The 21,788-nt window shown below is 39.6% G+C and overlaps 1 protein-coding gene across 1 annotated transcript in view; it reads right to left on the bottom strand.

The window, feature by feature from the left end:
• Positions 1–1,727: 1,727 nt before the first annotated feature.
• Positions 1,728–21,788, bottom strand: part of LOC140467161 (differentially expressed in FDCP 6 homolog) — a 156,050-nt gene continuing 135,989 nt past the window's right edge. Inside the window, exons 8-12 of the mRNA XM_072563290.1 lie at positions 21,631–21,738; positions 19,583–19,749; positions 17,894–18,092; positions 10,109–10,199; positions 1,728–4,070 (exon numbers count right to left, since the gene is read on the bottom strand). Of these exons, the coding sequence (XP_072419391.1) occupies positions 3,766–4,070; positions 10,109–10,199; positions 17,894–18,092; positions 19,583–19,749; positions 21,631–21,738 (870 nt within the window). The 3' untranslated portion in view covers positions 1,728–3,765. The remainder of the gene's footprint in view (positions 4,071–10,108; positions 10,200–17,893; positions 18,093–19,582; positions 19,750–21,630; positions 21,739–21,788) is intronic.

Consider the following 21,788-nt stretch of genomic DNA (forward strand, 5'->3'; position numbering starts at 1 on the left):
CGACTGTCACCAGGGCACTGTTTTTTAATTAATTAAAATAAACTAATTTAACAGGACAGGTAATGTGGTGATCAATGGACACAGTTCCATGAGAACATCAGAAGTAGGAGTGGATTCTACAGTCTCTCAAGCTGTATCAACATTTAATAGGACTGCAGCTGATTTTTGTGTCACCTGCCTGCATCCCCCATCTCACTAGACTCTGAGTAAAAATCTGTCTATCCCAAACTTAAATACATTGAACTTTGGAGCAGTTACAACCTTTATGGGATAATTAATTTGGAGTGAAGAAATTTCTCTCAGTCCTCCCTGATCAGCTTGATCCCGTGATGGTGCCGTAATGTTTGGAGTGCCCCAGCCAGCTGGGGAAACAAGTTCTCGTATCTAACCTGTCAAACCGATGCCAGACCAATGAGATCACCTCTCATTCTGCTGAACTTGAGAGAGTAAAGGCCAAATGCATTCAGAATAAGATCATAAGATAGCTCTCTTATTTGGAGAACCAATGTAGAAATTAGTCATTACACAGCCTCCAATGTAAATCCTTCCTGAAAGATAGTAACCAATACTGTACATAGTACTCCAAGTGTGGTCCACCCAAAGCACAGTATAATTGTGCCTATATTTTGTTACTCTTGTACTTAATCCCCTTGTAATAAATCTAACAGAACAGTTCACTTCCTAACTGCTGACTGTACTTACATGCTAACATTGTACTGCACGTTGCAAGTGCACTGGCATCTCTGAATGTCAACATTATCAAGCTTCACTCCTTTTCCCAATAAAGCATACCTGCTTGCAAGTCTGAATTAGATCACTTAACTGGCTACAAAGACCAGACTTCAGGTGAACTTGCCCCCAACCATTCACGTCAGAGACAAGAACAGCAATTGCTGGAGAACCTCAGCAAATCTGACAGCATCTGTGGAGAGATAACATTCCACCTCAGGAGGCCAATCAGCCCATTGAGTCTATCCAGTTCTCTGCATGGCAACCCAGTCTCTCTCCTATGGTGCACACTTGTAGATTGCAGGCTTGTTTCCTTTAAGAGTCCATCCAATTAACTTTTGAAAATATTGTTTGTTTTCACTACCTTCATGGGCATGTTCCAAGTCATTACCATTCGCTGCATAAAAATCTTCCTCATACTCACCCCAACGCCTCCATAATTCCTGCCATTAAAGCTTAATTCTGTCCCTTAGTCCTTGCACTCAGCTAACTGAAACAGTTTTTCCTTGTGTATCTTATTCACACTTGTAATCTTTTTCACTTTTATAACTATCCTTTCCTCTAAAGAAAAACTCCTCCCACCTTTTCAAGTATAACTCCCTTGGGACCATCCTGATTTCTGTCTTACAGACCTCATATCATTCTCAAGTATGGTGACCAGAATTGCTGCAGCTGAGGTCTAAACAGAGCTTTAAATAAAGGTTCCACATAACTTTTCTGCTTTTGTACTCATTATCACTATTTATGAAGTCTTAGATACAAGAATTGCTAACCAACCTCTCAATAAGTCCATACACCTTCAAACATTGGTGCATAGCACCCCCAGCTCCCTTGTGGGGGTGGGGGGGGGGGCTGGAGGGGGGGGGTGAATTACATCAAAGTGAATACAAAAATGTTTTTGGAATTTTAGGAGAGCCACTAACAAAGTGACAAGGCAGTAATTAGCTGTTCCCACTGTTCTGTGACTGTGTGAAAAAAGGTAAAGTGAGAGTCAGACATCTTAAGAAAACTACTTTATTACAGCAGAATTGCAATAATACTGTACAGGTGTTATCTGAATTACTGTATCATTCAGAAGTTTGAAAATGAACATCCATAATTTACCTTGCCTACAATTGTAACTATGACATTATTTTGATGTCAATCAATTGTTTAATTAGAATTCGACGAATGGAGATTGCAGGTACATCAAAATGAAGTATAACTGTGGAATAAGACAATATTTAATAACAATCAAATTGGTTATACATATTTTGTATGGCAAAATGCAATTGTCAATAAACAGACTATACAAATAGACATTATTTGTGCTAACAAGTCTCAGTTGTATCAAATAATTTTAAAAAATAGATACTTCTGGAGTTAGCTAATGATCAGCCATTGACTTATTAAAAAACTTCAACGTTTTATCTAAATACTTATTAAAAATGGCGCACATATTTTACAAATTTTTAAGCATAAAAATGAAAGCAAGTTGAGATGATTTGAAATACTTCTGACTGTAGCCCAAAATAAAGGACATGCTCATTTGAAAGCATATAAGCAAAAATGAAGCCTGTCTTTATTTATGAATCACAGAAGCACTTTAAATCCTACACCTTACACTTGAATGCCCTGTACAAAATTTGAGTCACACCGAAGTTGCACGCTGTTCTGGAAGAAGTATTTGATACATATATTCCTCACATTCACATTTAACAGAGACACCAGTCAGTGAACATAGAACTCCAAACTAGTTTACCATGGACCTGAACTGTTTAAGAGCTTTCCTGCCTTTGGCTGACACACACTGGCAAGTTTGGATAAATGCAGCTTGAGACTTCTCAAACCAAAACTCTTGTAGCAGTGTAGAAGAGTACAAGTTCTGAACACTGCTTTGGTGCTAATGAAAATGAATCAAAACAATTAATAGCATTAATAGGTACCTCAATATTATAGAACAAATGGAAAACCATTGACATCTATTTTAAAAGCAGACTTTGACCTTTCAGGATGAATTTCAGAAATTTCCAGATAACCCACTATGTAGGCTATCCAATTTAATCCAACCAGTCCATGTGGTGTTCATGTGCCAGTCAGGCCTTCCCCTCTCATCCCCTTTTTTTTAATTGAAATAGTCATCATCACAGCCCTCTGTTCCCTCCTCCCTCATATGTTTGTTTAATGTCACCTTAAATGCATCTATATTATTTCCTCCCATGTGGTAACAAGTTTCACATTGACAACACTATGTAAAGGTATTTCTCGGAATTTCCTAGTGGAATTCTTGGTGATTCACTAATACTGATGGCCTCTGATTATGCTTATTCACACAAGTACAAACAATCCTTCCATATCCACTCAATCAAACATTTCATAATTTAAAAGACCTCAGCCTTCTGTTTACTGGAGGAAAAATGCCCTGCCTGTTCATATCTTCTGGATCTACATAGCCATTCAATGCTGCTAGTGCCTTTTTTATAATACGGTGACCAGAACTATGCACAGTATTCTAAGCGTGGCGTGCCCAAAGTTGGACACTGGTTTAACATAATTTCCCAACTTTTCAATTCTAATGTCTACAAGTAAAGCTGATTGTGTGACTTGTTCAGTTGATGGTGAGGAGGCTGACAGCACTCAGTTAATAGTTTGCTTTTTTTTTAAAAAACAGAGTTGTTTGCCAATTAATAATTCTTTACAAATTCAATGTCCACAAATTGTATTACAGTGAAAGAATGCAAATATGAGATAAAACTCCAATTTTAAAGTTCTCCTTCACCATTATTGATCTAAAAGATGCATTAAGTATTGCTCTCTACTGTATGCAAACAATAGCTGATGGCTTCAGGCAATTTCAGATTGCTTTGTCTTTAGTAACTTCAGTCATCCTTGTGGAAAAGGCTCAATAAAATGGCTGACTTCATTGTTGACATCTAACTTCTACTCTTTGCGCTGATGAGTCTGGACTTTATTGGACCACTCTGTGACCTGATGTTATTGTCCAATATGAAGCAATGGAATGTCAACTGTTTTGAATCACCTCTGTTCACATCCAAACTACCTAATGAGTTCCTCTGTTGGAGCACGTTCCGGTTCTTCTGAGGACGATCTTTGCATTGGTTTTCTAATTTCCACCGAATTCCTTTTCACCTGTCCATTTAAAGCGGAGGTCTCCATTTCCTCAACTGAGTTTGCGTTAGAAGGACAGTTTGACAGTGATCGATGGAGGTTCTCTTTCCTACACTCATCAGCAGTTGTGTTACCTTTCTCCTCAGTCTTTCCTGATAACTTTACTCGTGCCTCCTGCTGTCCCCCTGTTGATCCTCGATAGATAGGCAGTATGGGAGGCGTAGGCCGCTTATCTGTAACAACATGAGCAAACATTTTGAGAACAATCACGTGTAATGATACAAAATCTCTTAACTAAGTAGACTGTTTCTTTACGCCACCAGCTTATTTACTGATTGCAATAACATGGACTCTTTATTGTTCTGTTTGTCTTTTAAGCAGATATATGGAGAAAAGAACATACTGACCAGAAATTGAATTGCTGCCCAGTCGGAGCAAAATGAGAACTTGGCCCACTCAATGTCTCAGGAAAAGACCCAGCAGCCCACAGTATTGAGTATGTGCAAGTGGCAGCAGTTTCTGCTAATTGCTGGTGTTCCAGTGGGGATGGGGTATGTATGTATGCATATAATGTACATCTGCATGTACTGACACTAACCCCTGAACCACTGTACATGGGTTTCATCAAAAGCAGGACCAAAAGGGAATTTCCTGCTACTCCCACACAAACAGATGGCTGCTCAGTTTTATGCGATTTTAATGTTTATATTTTTTTCAGTCCTGTATTCTCAATGCTTAATCAGGATTTCTGTTATTTTGGCAATCACACACCTGAACTCATCCTTCACTTGAAAGCACATTGAAATATTCAGAGGCCCATTAATAGATTGTGATGAGCAGGCATTCAATCACAACTGAAATTAAAAGGAAAGCTATCGATTTTTATATCCATTTCTGAGACATGGTCAGTCACTTTACCTTGGCTGCCTTTAATTTGCTTTCAACCTGTCGGAGAAGTAGTACATCGCCTTCTGATGTGTAAAACATCATTTCAAAAGAGTATAGTTTAATTAGAAAGTACTTAGCAATCTTGGAACAAAGACTGCTTGATATTGTCATCAACAGAAGTAACAAAGTTGAAATGGGTTGGGATTTCTGGAGCTCAGGAAATCATTGCACCGATTTGTTATACTGTACATTGTTCAACACTGGGGAAATTCGGCTTCTGCCCAAAACAAGTGATTGCTCCACGTGAAGGATCACGGAATTCAAAGGCGAGAGCCAAAGTTGGCAACAGGCCTTATCTAAATGCTGGAGAGCTGCAGCCACAAGATGGGCACCACAGCTGCTTACGAACTGAGAAGCGCAGTTGTTCAGTTGGCTCTCGTGCAGAGAAACCCTTGTCAGATTTGGAAGAGTCAGAGAGATCAGAAGCTGGAGAAAGACGGTTGAAAATTTCATGGGTCTTTTTCTCTCTGTAGCCTTCACTGGCTCCTTTAGTGAAAGGCTCAGTGCAAATAGGTAGGGCGTGCACAATACAAGCACCACCTATTTAGTCCTGAATTTTGTAATAACATTTTACAAACAGCTCAGGGGCACAAATCAAGGAGCCTGATACATAGTTATTGCCCAAACTATTACGGGATAGCAGATCACAGCATGAAATTAAGAAATCTGATACATGTGCTGTATTTCTCTTTCTTTTTAATTCTGTCTCCAGTTTTCAATTATAAAGGTGTCAGTTTACCTGCTACTCTAAAACACTGTAGAACGTGCAAGAATTTCTCATTGTGATTCAGGAACAGGTTCAGATTTGTTATCAGTGCATTACTTGGACCCTTTAGTTTCTCTATCTGTCTGGGCAATGCTCCCTGTGAGCAATGCAGCTGCTAGGAAACCCCACATGCACACACCTCCACTGCAGGACATCCTTTGTTTTAACATAGCACACACAAAACTCAGATGTCCATGCAGGGAAAACAAAAATTACAGATAACATTAGCAGTAGGTGAGTAAATTAGAAGTGTGGCAAGAGAGCACTAAGACTCAAGGTGCCTTACAGAGAAAAAGAAAGCAGCTAAGACACATGTAGACTATTCAGTTAATAGCATTGGCAGCTGCTTTAAAGTAGGTTGTGGTAAAGATGTGAGGAGATGTTAAGATGTAAATAAGCAAAAATACAAACACGTTATGATCCAGTTTCTCATTCTTGATGATCTCATGGTCATTAAGTAAACAATGCATGGCTGCAACATGTTTGGCAAAATCTTGGAATGGGGAAGTGGTAAGGAGTTATGGATGAGAAGCCCAGAGGTCTGGGTTTCCCTGACCACCTGCAGTTTGAACTATCAGACCTGTTTGCATTATTTGGTTCCATGTTTCCTACCAGATGACCAGCCTCTGACAGAAGAGAGAAATCAGGGGACGGTGCAGTTGGATTTGGAGCATTCCTGAGTGGGTGAGGATTACAGATGGTAATCATGAGGTTTCGGCAAAGCTGACTGTTCCCACAGGGTGGGGGAGGCTGACAGTTGGTGGGATGGGTGGGGGAGGAGGTGTCAGAGGGTGGGCAGGAGAAGATCTCAGAGCTGACAGATGACTCAGGGATGAATGAAAGAGGTGTGTTTGAGCTGTCAGATGGGACTCTATGGGGTAGCGACGGGTGGGGGAGAAGTTGCTAGAGAGTGATTTAAACAATCAGCTCTTCTGGCATAGTTCAAAACAGTTGCTGACAACTGGATGGATGAACAATCATTTCAAACTTATCCACACATTCTCACATTTCCCCAAATCCCAGAAGGCTAGAGTGTGTGTGACTGTCTTTGGTTTAAAGTAGCAAATCATGATATATATTAAATGATTCAGCTGAGGGATCTAAATGTAACATGTCAAAAATTGGAGATAATGCAAAACTGGGTGGGAGGGTGAACTGTGAGGAGATGCAGAAATGCTTCAGTATGATTTGGAGAAATTGAGTGAGTGGGCAAATAGGTAAATGGAAGTAAAATGTGAGGTAGCAAAACAGGACAGCAGATCATCTGAATGGCAAAAGATTGGGAAAGGGGGAGGTGCAACAAGACCTGGATGTGCTTGTACAGCAGTCACTGAAAGTAATAACTTTTAAGTGCAGCAGACAGTGAAGGAAGCAAGTGGTGTTTTAACATTCATAGCAAGAGGAATCAAACACAGGACAAGAGTGTCTTGCTGTGACCACACCTGAAGCATTGTTTGGTCTGCTTCTCTGCAGGAGGATATTCTGACTATGGGGGTGGGGGGGTGGAAGTGCAACAAAGGTTTACTAGAGTGACTCCTGGGATGACAGGATTAACATATGAAGAGAGACTGGATCAGTAAGAATAATATTCAGTGGAGTTTAGAAGAATAAGAGGTGATATCATAGAAATTTACTAAATGCTAACAGGACTAGACAGGGTGAACACAAAGGATGTTCTCAATGACTGGGGAGTCCAGAACAATAGGTTACAATCTTAAAATATGGAGTAATCTATTTTGGACGGAGAAGAGAAATGTCTTCATGCAGAGAGTGGTAAGCCTGTCGAATTCTCTGCCACAGAGAGTGGTTGAGGCCAAAACATTGAATGGTTTTAAGAAGGAAAAAAAAGGGAATTAGATACAGTTCTTAGGGCTGAAGGGATCAAAGGATATGAGGAGAAAGCAGGAACAGAGTCAAGAGTTGGGTGATCGAAGGGCCTACTCTGCTCTTAAGTTCTATATTTCTATTTTATATCTTGGCTTTGTTGGCAATACATTTTTAATACACATGTACTCACACATGCACATGTGAAATGCTAGTCAATAAGATCACCAATGGTACATAGGCTTGCTTTATACTTGTTTTCCTAATTAGATTGACATATCTAATATCTCCTTCTGCAAGGTTTGATAAGAGCTGGGGAATATGGCGTAGAAAATGAACCATACATAATGTTTACAGATTAATTTAAATAAAACTCATGATTAATGGGAATGGGTTTTATAATTATTGAAGGCTACCTTTGCATTGCAAGTGCAAAGCAACAATGTGCTGACTAATGTTCCATTATTTGTCATAGGTGTTTCAGTTCCGTTCACAAAGCAGCAGCTGTTAAAGCAGCACAAAGTAGGTTTTCATTCACGCAGATTTTAGTTGACTCACCAGCCTGACTTGGAAATTTATTGCCGCTTCTTCAGAGTCGCTGAGGCAAAATTCTGGAACTCCCTCCCTAACAGCCTTGTGGGTGCCTCTATAGTACATGAACTGTAGCAGTTCAAGAAAGCATCACCTTCCTAAGGGCAACTGTGGACAGGCAATGAATGCTGGCCAACCAGTAATGCCCATGTTTTACAACAGAATAGAAAATAATCCTTTATTTATTGCTGAATGACTCAAACTGTTAACCACAATGTATGGAGTTGTTTGTCTTACGTATATCTGAAGGCACAATAAACCAATGCTGATAGATAACGAGTAAATAGTCGTGGGAAATGACTAACTGACCTCAACCACAAACTAAATAACTGACGCTTTAAAGGAATGCAACAAAAAATTGTTTGTGATCCAACTGTCTTCACAGCCAACAATTTCCTCACCATTTTATTTATCATTATACTTCTGGCAACCTGTAATTAGCGGTCTTAAGAAAGGTTAATCTGCAAACATTACATGTGATTATAAAAGCAGGGATATATTTCTAAGGCTCTAGAAGACTCTGGCCAGACCACATTTAGAGTATTGTGTACAACTTTGGGCCTCACATCTCAGGGACTGGCTCTGGAGCATGTTCAGAGGAGGTTCACAAGAATGGTCCCAGGAGTGAAAAGCTTAACATATGAGGAATGTTTGAGGACTCTCGGTTTATACACTGTGGAGTTTAGGAGGGGGAGAGGGGATCTAAAGTTTACAAAATTATGAGAGGTATGGATAGGATGGATAGTCAGACTCTTTTTTCCCAGGGTAGAAATGTCAATCACTAAGGAGACATAGGTTTAAAGTAAAAGGGGGAAAGATTAAAGGAGATGTGAAAGGCAATTTTGTTTTTACACACAGAGGGTGGTTAGTGCTTGGAATATACTGCCAGAGGTGATGGTGGATACAATAGCAGCCTTTAAGAGGCATCGTGACAAATACATGAATGACCAGGAGATAGAGAGATACAGACGGCATAGAGGCAAAAGGCTATTAGTTGAGAAAGGCATCATGAGTCAACAGAATCTTGGTGGGCCGAAGGGCCTGTCCTGTTGGTTCTTATTTCACATATATATCTCTGAGCAGCCCATATTTATATTGTAGCACCCGTATGCACCTTTGTTTTCAACAGCATTAGTTTAAAAGTGAGAGACATCTCTTCTTGAGCACAAAGTGTCAGGGAGCTGAAAGAGAAGCCATCGAAATGTAGTTGGCCATACAAATCATAAAGTGGTTGGCCACACAAATGAAGCAGATCTCCTGGCAGGTGTAGGTGTAAGCAACAGCTGCAGCAACAACATATTTCAAGATCATTGACTGAAGGTGACCGAGCCCAAAATAATTGGTAGGAGTAAAAATAAGGTTTGGTTAAACATTGCACATGTAGCAGGGGTAAGAAACAGATTAACTATATTTAGATTGCAAGTAAAGAGGCAATAAGGGTGGTTTTCTCTGCAAGAAAATAGAAACAAGATCAACAATTATCTTTTCTTGAAAAAAAAGCCAGGTGATAAATAAAACAGGTATAGCAGGACAATAAATACTCTCACATTTAAAGGATTTCTTTCCAGTCAATGGGAAATGTTTCATGTTGGGAGAACTATTTCTTTTGTTTTTATAAAGCTTTAAAATGGATGTGAAATATTGATTAACTTTTTCTAAAGCTGGAGTGGAAAGAGAAGTGTCAGTGCAAAACAAAAACGATCAGGAATGCAAAGGGAATAAATGAAAGACTGCCAAGTGAGAGAGCAGAGCAGCATCCATCCTCCAGTTGATTGTTGCTATAGCGATATAGACACTTTGGGATGTATGTGTCCACAGTAATGATAACAGCCTAGAATTTCTGAAATCTTGCACTGGATCGTCCATAGATGATTGGCAGAAACTCCACACAAATGACTAAAGCCCACAGGGAGACCCCTCACCAAATTTCCACTCCACCTTGATTATGTTTTTGGATAGGACTTCATTCTTAGATTTCTAATCCAATTATAAATTTTTGACACAGCTTTTTGTTTAAGTATAAAAAGCAATATAACGTTTCTTGGTCTGTATTAAGTAAATTGTCAATAAATATTGCAATTTGAAAGAAAAAGGGTGAAATTTCATCTCAAGAACATAATTAACGCCAATGTTGCTAGTTACCTCCTGGTCCAATTGGACGCATTAGCCTGTTCATCTGGACATTCCAGTGCTTAACATGCGAACTTGCTTGTCGCAATTTCTTTTGTGCAGCCTGTAAAACAAAGGGAGAAAATTGTTACCAAATGAATACTGCATGGTCTCCATTAATGAACATAGGGGAACCTGTCGTGTGTTAGTTCCTGCACAGGATCTCAGCAAAGTGTAATTTTTCTTTGCGAGATACATTTGTAATTCTATACCTGTGAACAGGAGAAAGTAATCAGTATTCCATTAAAGGTGCAAGCATTCCAGTTGATTCTGTGGATTCTTATAGCACAAATGTAGTGACCCTACCTCTAAGCCAGAAGGCCCAGGATCAAGTCTCACCTGTTCCAGTGATGTATAATAGTATCCCTCCGAATAGGCTGATAACCTAACATCTACAAGGAGATTTTGCTGCAGTAAATTCACTAAGTTAAACAATGAGGCCAATTGTAATGGCATTAAATGTGATAACAATGTAAAGACATTTTAAAATTCTTAATTTAAGGAGAGTGTGTCCATTCAGTCTTAACATGAATCCTAATCTACAAAATAATTAAATAAAAAGTTACTTACGAAAGCAGTGAAAACTGAGGACTTAGCACCATCACGTCTGCACTGCCAAAGAAAAGTAGCCGCCCATTCTTATCCCACTTTCCAGCACCTGGCCTATGTAGTGATTGTAACAAGGTCAGCCAGGTGAACCTTTTTTAATATGAGTTCCCTGACTGGGGCTGTTAACCTGGTCCAATCAGGGAGCCCTGACTGATAGACAAGAACAGGTGTGTCAACCATCTTGTTCTCTGAGAAGTGGCTCTGATGGAGTTGGATCAGTGTTAAGAACTCTCCATGGGTATATAAAGGGTGACTTGATGACAGGATATCTGTCTCTGTGGAGTTATTTCATTCTGTATATGGTTTTGCAAGTTACAGCATTGATGTGTCCCTCCAGGTACCTCTAAAATGAGTTGAGGATTTTGACCTCCATTACCAAAGGTGGCAGCAAATTCTAGACCCTTCCTCTCCGGTTGTACATTTTTCTCCATGTTCTCTCTAATCCTTCCCCTAATCATCTTAAATCTGTGATCCCATGTGCTCTGAGAGGGGAAACAGGTATTTCCTGTCTAGATTATCCAGGCCCTCATTATTTTACCGTCCTCAATTCAGTCACCCACAGCTTCCTCAATGTTCCACAGTTTTCAAAGGAAAACAATCATAGCTCATCCGATCTTTCATTATCACCTATTTTCAAGTCCTGTCAACATTATTGTACTTTTACCAGAGCAATGATGTCCTTCCTTTAATGCAGTGAGCAGAACTGTGCACAAAATTACAGCTGTGGCCTAACCAGCATTTTACACAGGTGTAGCAATAAATCCTTCCTTTTATGTCCAATACCTGATCCAATAAAGGAAAGCATCCCATATGTTTTCCATACTGTCTAATGCACCTTCTCCTGCCTCCTTCAATGACCTGTAGACATGCACATGAAAGTTTCTCACTTCCTCCACCTCTATCCTCTCTGTATTGTATATTCTCTTGTTTTGTAAAAGGAAACAACAGCATATAGATCAGTTGGAAAGTTGGGCGGAGAAACAGTAGGTGGTGTTTAATCCAGGCAAGTGTGAAGTGGTGCACTTTTGGAGACTTACTGTAAGAGAAAAGGTATACAGTAAATGGCTGGACCCTTAGGAGCATTGATTATACAGAGGATCTTGGGATGCAAATCCTAGCACCTGAAAATGGCAACACAAGTGAACAAGGTGGTAAAGAAGGCATACGACTTGCTTGCCTTCACTAGTTGGGGCACGGAGTATAAAAGTTGGCAAGTCAGTGCCAGGTTTAGAGTACTGTGTGCAGTTCTGGTCCCCACTCTATAGAATGGATATGGAGAGTGCAAAAGAAGTTTTACCAGGTTGTTGTCTGAATCGGACAGTATTAGCTAGAAGGAGAGGTTGGACAAACTTGGACTTCTTTCACTAGAACGTCAGAGACTGAGGGGCAAATGAAAAGAAATATATAAAATTATGAGAGGCATGGATAGGGTGGATAATTGGAGTCTGTTTCCCAGGGTGGAAATACTAGGGGGTAAGTTTAAAGGAGATGTACAAGGCAAGTTTTTTAAAAAAAATACAGGAGGGTGGTAGGTTGCAGGAAAATGCTGCCATGGGAGATAATAGAAACGGATATGACAACCATGTTTAAGAAGCATTCAGACAGACACGTGAACAGGCAGAGAATTGAGCGATATGTACTATGTGTAGGGAGATGAGATTAGTTTAGGAAGTCATCATGATTGCTGTAGACATGGTGGGCCAAAGGGCCTGTCCTGTTGCTGTACTGTAATGTGCTCACTTTGTCAACCCATGATAAGCTCAAGACAAGATCTATACAAAAGCAAAAACTTATAGGTGCTGGAAATTTGAAACAAATACAGAGAATGTTGAGAACATTGAGCAGGTTTTGCAGCATCTGTAGACAAGCAGAAAGATTTAGTGCTTCCAGTCAATAATCTTTCATCACTTCTTCAAAAGAGAATTAGATACACACCTGAAGAGAATAAAAGTTGCAGGTTCATAGGGAAAAGACAGGGAAGGAGGACAAGCTGATTTACTTATGCTGGAAGCCAGCACAAGGACAATGGGCCAAATGGCTTCCTCCTGTTCTGTAAACCATTCTATAATTTTATCTTTCACTCAATTCTCTGCCTGTTCATGTGTCTGTCTGAATGCTTCTTAAACATGGTTGTCATATCCGTTTCTATTATCTCCCATGGCAGCATTTTCCTGCAACCTACCACCCTTTTGTATTTTTTTTTTTAAAAATTGCCTCGTACATCTCCTTTAAACTTATCCCCTAGTATTTCCACCCTTGGGAAACAGACTCCAGTTATATTATTTTATCGACTAATATTCATTATAAAGCCACCATCTTGCACAGTGACCTCCACTATACCTCCATGCAACTTATAAGGATTCCATTCTCCATCTCTATCACAACTGTTCTAATGTTGCACTCTTCCACACCAGTGTATCAGAGAGGTGTTTTTTTTTAAAATTAACTAAGGAGTATACCCTCAATTGCTCTTGGCAGCACTGTTGACCACAATTCCTTGTGCTCTCACACCTTCCCCTCGCAAATAGGACCATGTTACGGTTCCTTAGTCCTTACTTTGTCAGTCCACAAGCTGCTGTGCTCAATGGATTATTTTCCACCATTCCTGTCACCTCCAACCTGTTGCCACCACCTCCCATTTTAGCATTCCAAAAAGAACTGTTCCCTCCATGATACCTTGATCCACTGCTTTATCACTCTAACACCTCGCCCTTTCTCACCTTTCTATGCCAGTTGACGAGATGTAGCTTGTATATTCTCAAAGTTCCAAACACTCCTTCCAAGTGAAGTAGTGATTTACGCAATTTTCTTTTAACCTCGTCTACTGCATTGACTGCCCATAGTGTAGTTTCCCTACATGCAGAATAGCTCTGTTCCGTTCACAGGCATGTCCCAAACTTCTGCTACTTGGCATTTTAATTCTTCACCTTGCTCTCGCTGACATCCCTATCCTTGGTCAGCTCCACAATTCCAGTGACTCTCAAATAAGCTCGAAAAACAATGCCCCTCTTTTGATTAGAATGTTTACAGCTCTCAGGACTCAGGAATTTTATATAGAGTTCAGACCATAATCTCAGCACCTATTTTATTTCCTTTTCTTTGCAGGTTTCAGCTTTTTCTTAACTTGTTGCTTACTCTCAGAAGCACACCTGCTCTAGATACATGTTTCATTTCTTGGTTTCTATTCTTGTCCCATCACCATTTATTTTAGTTCTGGGAGACTAATCCTTTCATTGTTCAATCTTTCCTGTCCGTCATCCTTCACCTTCCTTCTGTCCTTGTCCATGCAACTCTTTAATAAAAACAGAATACAGCAGTTGCTAGAAATCCGAAATAAGAAGTGAAAATGCCAGAGAAACTCAGCCAGTCCGGCTGCGTCTGTGGAGAGGGAAACAAAGTTAATGTTGTGCCCAGTTCTGAAGTTGTTTTGTGTAACACTTAAAAATTTAACTCTTTCTTTCTCCACAGAAGCTGTCAAACAGTTTTCATTTTTTCTATTTTGATTCCACCAAACCCCTTGCTCAAACTAATACCTGCATCCATTTGGCTCTTTCTGATGAAGGGTCACCGATCTGAAACATTAACTTGGCTCCTTTCCACAGATGTTCCCACAACCTTTTGAGATTTTCTGTGTTTTTTCTAAGAAATTACTTTCTCAGCAGTATTGTTCCCAACTTATGGTTGAACAACTTACCTTCTTTGTGTTGCTTATTGTTATTTCTATCTGTGAACTTTGATAAATATGCTTTGGATGTTGAATGCTTTGACTCAGTTATTTGAAAGCAGCAGCCCACAGGAAGCAGATGCTGTCAACTGTAACATTTCAATGAGTTTCCAAACGAACGTTATAAAATCCCAATAAATCCTTGATGAAGGTATCACCTTTAACTAGTGTGATATTACCTTAAGCTTAAAAACATATGGGATGGATTGACAGTGACATAATAATGTGAATGCCATTCCCAACCCTCTGACAATCATCTTGAGGTGTGGGTTAATAGAGATTGATATTTCGGATCAATGTCTTATCATCAGAACTGTTGAAGGATCATCGACTTGAAATATTAATTCTGTTCATCACTCCACAGACCTTAAACTAGGCACATTAGTTGCCGTACAGATACCATATACTAAAAGTCACATCAACATGTTCAAATTATTTTCAGTTTCTCCCACTCTTCTCCCTTAGTAAAGTCACAAATAAGACAACCCCATGTGGTGATGACATCTTCAAAATTCATGAGAAGCTTTAGTCTCCTGTTAACAGCAACACTGATTTTACAAAAACAGCCAATTTGCTATTCTCTATTTTATAATATTGCGGAGAAAAAAAAAGTGTTCTTCTTTCTGAAACAAAGGCAGTTCGTCAACTTTCTTGATATTCTGTGTTCTGGTCCATCAGCACAGAAAGCATAATGAGAGTCAATAAAACATGACTTCTCTCTGAAATTTCTACAAGGCAGTGAGGAAGGGCAGAGAGGAAGGGCAGACAGCAATCTTAGCTGAAATAATGCTCAGAAACCATCTTCGATACAAAGAGGTCAAGGCTGAAGCAATGCAACTCCACATCGAAAGCATGGCATTCATTGCTCATTCTAGATAGGAGCTTTATAACATGGCAATTTGTATAAATGCCAACTAGCCATGATAGCGACATGGGAAAGGGATGTTTAGTATCAGATCACCCTTCATTTACATGAAAATAAATACATATCAAATACTATTCCTTGTACTGTGAATAAACGGAATCTTAAGCCTTGTTCTAAGAATGCTTGAGTATAATTTAAAATATGCTGAAGTAATTCTACCATATCACAATATTGCCAGCATTAGCTGACAAATCTTTTCTGTTCATGAATCATGCCATTTTATGGTAGATTTTTTTTTTGCAAAAAAAAACCAAAGAAATTTACTCCCTTGGAATTTCCCATTTCTGTACAATAAATTGATCAGCTCACAATTTTGGCTCAATTGTCTCTGAGCAATAAAAATCTTCTTTTACATTTCAGAAAGAACCAGAAGTATTATGATTGAGGGTCTCTTGCCCATGTGGCTACTCAAATTTCCTCCCTTAAGTATCCCTACATCATGATCTGACTGATCATTAAATACCTATTGAAATTAATGCAAATTATTTATTTAGAAACAGCGAAAACTGGGAAAACTTTTGCAGGTCAGGCAGCATCTGTGAAGAGAGAAACAGTTAAGCTTGCTAATACTTGTAAGCAGAGTGGCAGAGGGAATGGGGGAGTGGGCTGTGGTGAGTAGGTGGGAAATTGCCAAAGGAGTTGGAGAAAACACAGGAATGCTAGAGAAACTCAGCAGGTTTAGTGGCATCAGTGAGAGAAAACAAAGTTAATATTTTGGGTCTTGTGACTCCTCTTCAGAATTTGCATTTTGGAGGTGTTAGCCAGAGATGCTTGGGAAAGGTTCTTAGGCATCAGGCTGGGTTTGGCGTGTTTGGCGGCGGGGGTGGTGGGGGGCGGGGGGGGGTGGGTGGGGTGGTGTTGAAGGGTGGTGAAATCAGCTTTCAGAGCTTTGTTGGTTAACTTTGGAGACATTGGTCATAATTGCACATTGGAGAGTCCAGCGGTTATTGCAATGGCTCTTTTGGAATTGGCTTTGGGAGGGGTGGGAGTGGACAAGTTATCAATGATGGGCACTTGGAGAAGGGAGAGATAGGTGGGACACTGGGAAGTGCCCAAGTTTTCTCAAATGGTGGGTTATGGAGCACAAGGTGTGTTATAAAAGACGTTTTTCCTGGAGTGGGGGAGGTTGGGAGATGACCTTACAGGAGGTTTATAAAATCATGAAGGGCATAGATAAGGTGAAAGCAAAGGTCTTTTCCCTAGGGTGCGTAAATCAAAACTAGCAGGCATTGTTTAAGATGATTTAAAAGGGACCTGAGGAGTAACATTTTCACACAGAGGGTGGTGCATTTATGGAATTAACTGCCAGAGAAGGTGATAGATAGATATAGTTAGACCATTTAAAAGACATTTGGGCCGGTACATGAATAGGAAAGGCTTAGAGGGATATGGACCAAGTGCAGGAAATGGGACTAGTTTGGGGAACCTGGTCAGCATGGACGAGTTGGACCGAAGGTTCAGTTTCTGTGCTGCATGACCCTGTGACTTATGGGGGATACATCCACTTCCCTTTCGCTGTCAAGTTTCCCAGCTTCGGAGAACCACATGCATAAAAGTTAATTTTAAATCAGGCACCAAACTGAAATATATAGATGAAGCAAATACCTTTCCACAGTGGAATACTTAGACATCACTAAACCCACCACCATAAAAACCTCGTGGATGAATGTAGAATGGTTAGGGTGACAAAATGTGAATGTCATTTCCAACCATCTGTCACTCATCCTAATGTTTTGATTAATGGAGATTGCTATCTCAGGTCAATGTCTTATCATCAGGACTGATGAAAAATCACCAACTTAAAATATTAATTCTGTTCCTCCCTTCACAGATACTGCTTGACCTGTTGAATATTTTCCAACAGTCTCGGTTTTCACACATATACCAACTATAACTATTACTTCTTAACTGGTGAGTAATCTCACAATATTATACCTTAATAATACGTCCTAGTGCCTAATTATTTTTGAACAAAGGCAGTAGAGTCATTGGGCATGGATTTTGATTTATAATCTGGATTCTAATGACACTTATTTTACATTTCCAGATATAACCAAACCAAAAGGATTATATAACCTTTCTACTTTGTCTTTTTCATGAATTTGGTAACTAACACAATGCGGGCTGCACATTACTTATGGCTCACAATTGGCCTTCTCAGAGTCAAAAGCACCAATATTATATTAAATTGTAACGCGATTTGAAATAAATAGGTTGATCCACCCATTAAGATTGCAGAAATAGGAACTTGGGCTGAACATTTTAGTTAACAGTGCTGTGATAAACATTGCCTAAATTAATTTCTAACCTCAATATTTATGTAGGCAACAAACTCACTTCATCTAATGTTCAGTAAGTATTGTTTTCAGTTGTGATCTTATTGTAAAATGCTGTGATTTAATGATTCGATCAGTCCGTAGCAGATTAGCTTCTTCCTGATCTTACAGTTGTTATTTTAGTTCAGATGTAGTTTGCTGTGTTGGATAGCGAACACACTTACCACCACATCCTGGTCTGCCCGCTGTCTGTTGACCCGCACTTCCTCCAGCTGTTTTTGTGCCTCCTCGAGAATTTTGGACTTGTTTTCCATTTCTTGTCTTAACTCCTGTTTTTCTCTCTGCGTTTTTCTAATTAGCTCCTCTTGCTCTTCCTTTAGCTGCATCAATGCTTTCATTTTGTCTTCCTCCTCAAACAACAACCTAAATGCAAACAAATTAGGCCTCAGTTATTTATTTTCACTCATTTTCTTGTTGCTTTGATATACACAAAACATGTCAACATCTTTTTCCCCCAAACTAGATCACTCTTTGAAAGAGTTGTTGCATATGCATAGACTCTTGCTTTGCTCTACTGTTCTAAGATATCATCTTGCTTTGCAGTGTAATCTTCCCAGTGATTATCCAACAGATAACTCAACGTGTAATCGACTGCTTTAGCATCAAAATAAGAAAACTGAAGACTTACAATTTTGTTGTAGAAGTAATTTGGACATTCTGTCTGTCAAGTTAGTTAATGTCTAGAATTAATGGACCTAATATAGACTAGGATCAGTATTGTTCAGCTCCTCATTGCTTCAATCTACTCAGTCAGTAGAAAAGCTTTACTCCCATTACTTACTTAACTCAGGGGGAATCCTGCAATTCCTTTGTTAAAGTAAGGGGGAGTAGTTTAGTTTGATTGACCACCATGGCCAGGTGAAGTAACAAGTTATTACAATACTTGTCTTTCAGTGAGTTTCATGCTTCAATTATACTTAAAGGGTCCCTTAAAGTGGGGACAACGCACCTTGTCCAGATGATGAGGCAGCAGCTCTACAACCAGTTTCAATATCATAGGATTAACAGGAACAGGTCTAGGTGTAGGCCATTCAACTCCTTGAACCAACTATCATTCAATTATATTCTAGTTAATCTGCATCTCAACAGCATTTATCCTTATCCCTACATGGCAGAGGGGGAAATTTAATGAACAGTAGTTTCCATTACTACCCATATGTTAATAAAAGCATTTTGGTGACCAAGTGGTAGAGAGACAATTATGTCCCACAAGTATCTGTGTTGGGACCTCAATTTTCATGACTTTAATAACATAATAGACAGCCAAATACGCAAGTTCATAAAAATAATAAGATTGTTGATATAGTTTATGATGTAAACAGGGGAATAAAATTTTAAAAAATAATAATGGCTTAAATGAGGGCAAAACTAAAATGGCTTTCAATGCTGGCAAAGTTAGGTACAAGCCTTTCCTTGCAAGTAGTTAAAAGCAAGGAACAATGGGGAGCCAAAGAGATTCATGGGTCCACAAGCACAGATCATTAAAATGTAGCACTCTGCTGCAAAAACAAACCAAAATTGTTAGCCTTTATAACCGGAGGTCGGAACATCAGGTGAATGATCAAATCTGGGAATGTACTTGATTAGATCCATCAAACTGGAAATCTCCCAGTGTTTCCATCACCCATAGAAACTGGTATCATGAGAGCAGCAGACAAGCCAAGAGATAAGCAAAATACTCTGATTTTGCCACAAACATAATTCCTGTTACTTTGAGGAAGTGGTAAGTTGGGAGCTCAGCAAGCAGGTGAACGAGACCGCAAAGATCTAACAATGAAAAATCTCACACAGGGTACTACCACTGTCCTTTCGGCTCGAGATCACTATCAAACGTATTTGCATTTTCTTCATACCTGGTCTGCGCATATCTCTTTGCTTCCTCCTCTTGCCGAGCTGTTACCTCAGCATGAAGAGCTTCCTCAAGGAGTTTCTGCATATCCTCCAGTTCACGAATCCGTTTTTTCTGGCGATCTGCCTCTGCCTCTTTCAATACCATCTCTGCTTCCATACTGGCTCGAGCCTGAAGAGAAAAAAAAAAGAAGTTACCAAACAAGAATACAAACAATGCCGGTCTGGAGCCTATAACCTTAATTACAGTTGACCTATCTATTCAAAGAATTGATCCCTTGACAACTTGATTAGACAGTGGTTTAGTCTGCAGTCATACCTAACTGATGGAGTGAAAATGTTCACTGTTCACTGTCCTTTGTGGACAATCTAAATCCAGTTCTAAGTGGTACATGTTTAATTGTACAAGAGAATCACTATTTAATTGAGAGCTGAGGTGGTTGACGTAGCAAGTACAGAAGTATCACTTGGGTATCTTTGAGATTGGGCACAATGGAAAGAATTTTGTTTGAAAGAATAGAAGAATTACCTTACCTCACATAAAGCAAAGTAAAATCCTTAACTTTTAATGGGAGAAAAATGATATTCCTTAATGTAAAGACTGTATCTTTTTACTTTTCTTTATGTTAGACCGTGGACTGAAATAGAAAAAGGGCTGTTTAAAACTAAGGACTGTTGAAATAATTGACAGATAACTGGAGCTCAATGTGAGCTTTGTTTACACTGTTGCTTTGCAAGCAATGGAGGAGGAGAGATAAGATGGCACAGCACCAGGGTGTGTGTGTGTGTGTGTGTGTGTGTGTGTGTGTTCAAAGTGAGATTTGGCCAGCAGTGCAATTGTGACCACTTTAGATACTAGATGTCAGAGGCCAACCTCAGCTAGAAGTTCCTGCATAGCTAAACAGCTGTTGTGTATGCAAACGGTACAGAGTCAGGTGGTCTCCAGACTGAAAGAAGCAAACTGTGTCTCTATATCTCTTAAGTGAACATAACTAAAGCTGAAGAAAGCCAGTTACGTTCTCCCACCAGTTACTGTAAGCTGTTGCCGTTAACCAGTAAGAAAGAGACTTTGTAATTCTGTGCAAATCACTCCGTGCCACCTGTGAAGTGGAATAATCCAGATGGTTGGAGAACAGAAGGTCTTGAAAATAAAGGGAACATCTCATCAAGTCTTATGAACTGGTGATATTTAGCTGTGCTTCCCCAATGGCTTTTCCCTTCACCCGTAATACCATTTTTTTTGCACAACTGTACATGTTAGTAGAGATTTTAAAAGAGGGTCAGAGTCTTAACTAATAAGGATAGCTGTTATCTTTGTTTGCCCGTGGCTAAAACTCACTTATTTGTCATAAACAGTAGATTCTTGTTAAGTACCAACACATGCTCTGTATCTTCTGCTAATCCGAGACCATCTGACAGGTAAAATAAAACAAAGAACTGTGGATCCAAAACAAAAACAGAAATTGCTGGAGAAGCTCAGCAGTTCTGGCAGCATTTGTAGACAAAAAGCTAAGTTCACGTGGAGTTAACAGGCCCTTCTTCAGAACACCTGGAAAAAATCCATTCTGAAGAGTCACTGGGCTCAAAATGTGAACTCAGCTTTCTCTCCACAAATGCTGTCAAAGCTGCTGAGTTTCTCCAACTATTGCTGGCTTTGTTCCAAGGGCAGATAGACTGGGGATAATTTCCATACATTGATTAGATCGTTAACTGTTGTGGTGACACAAAGAGCAGTGGGGCTCGAGAATCGGAGTTCTTTCCCAAGTGGATTGTAACATTAAAAACAATGCAAAATAAAATGGGAATGATCCAAGAATGTAAGTGCATGCCATCACATCAATTGCGTTTGTTATACCAGTTTAACTAAATTAATGACACTCATTCTGTTTAGCAAATGACTGGCCAGGATCACATCATTGGTGGTGAGTAATGAACTTGGTTATCGGCTCTCTCGCCTTTCCCTGCCAAACACGTTCTCTAATGCACTGCCCATCGTCGATAATTTCCACAGTTATCTGTCCACCACCCCCTGTTTCATCTATTGGCCTCTGACCTGTTCAGCTTGTCGAAGTTGTATTTCCAGAGCCCTCTGCATCTCCTCATGCTGCTGCTTTCTTCGCTGTTCTTCTTCCTTTAGCAGTGCTTCTGCCTGGCGCTGGGCCTGGGAAGGAGGAAGGAAAAATATCAAACTGTTTAGTACAATACAATAGC

Source organism: Chiloscyllium punctatum, chromosome 45 (assembly GCF_047496795.1).
Source record: "Chiloscyllium punctatum isolate Juve2018m chromosome 45, sChiPun1.3, whole genome shotgun sequence".
NCBI classification, from domain to species: domain Eukaryota; kingdom Metazoa; phylum Chordata; class Chondrichthyes; order Orectolobiformes; family Hemiscylliidae; genus Chiloscyllium; species Chiloscyllium punctatum.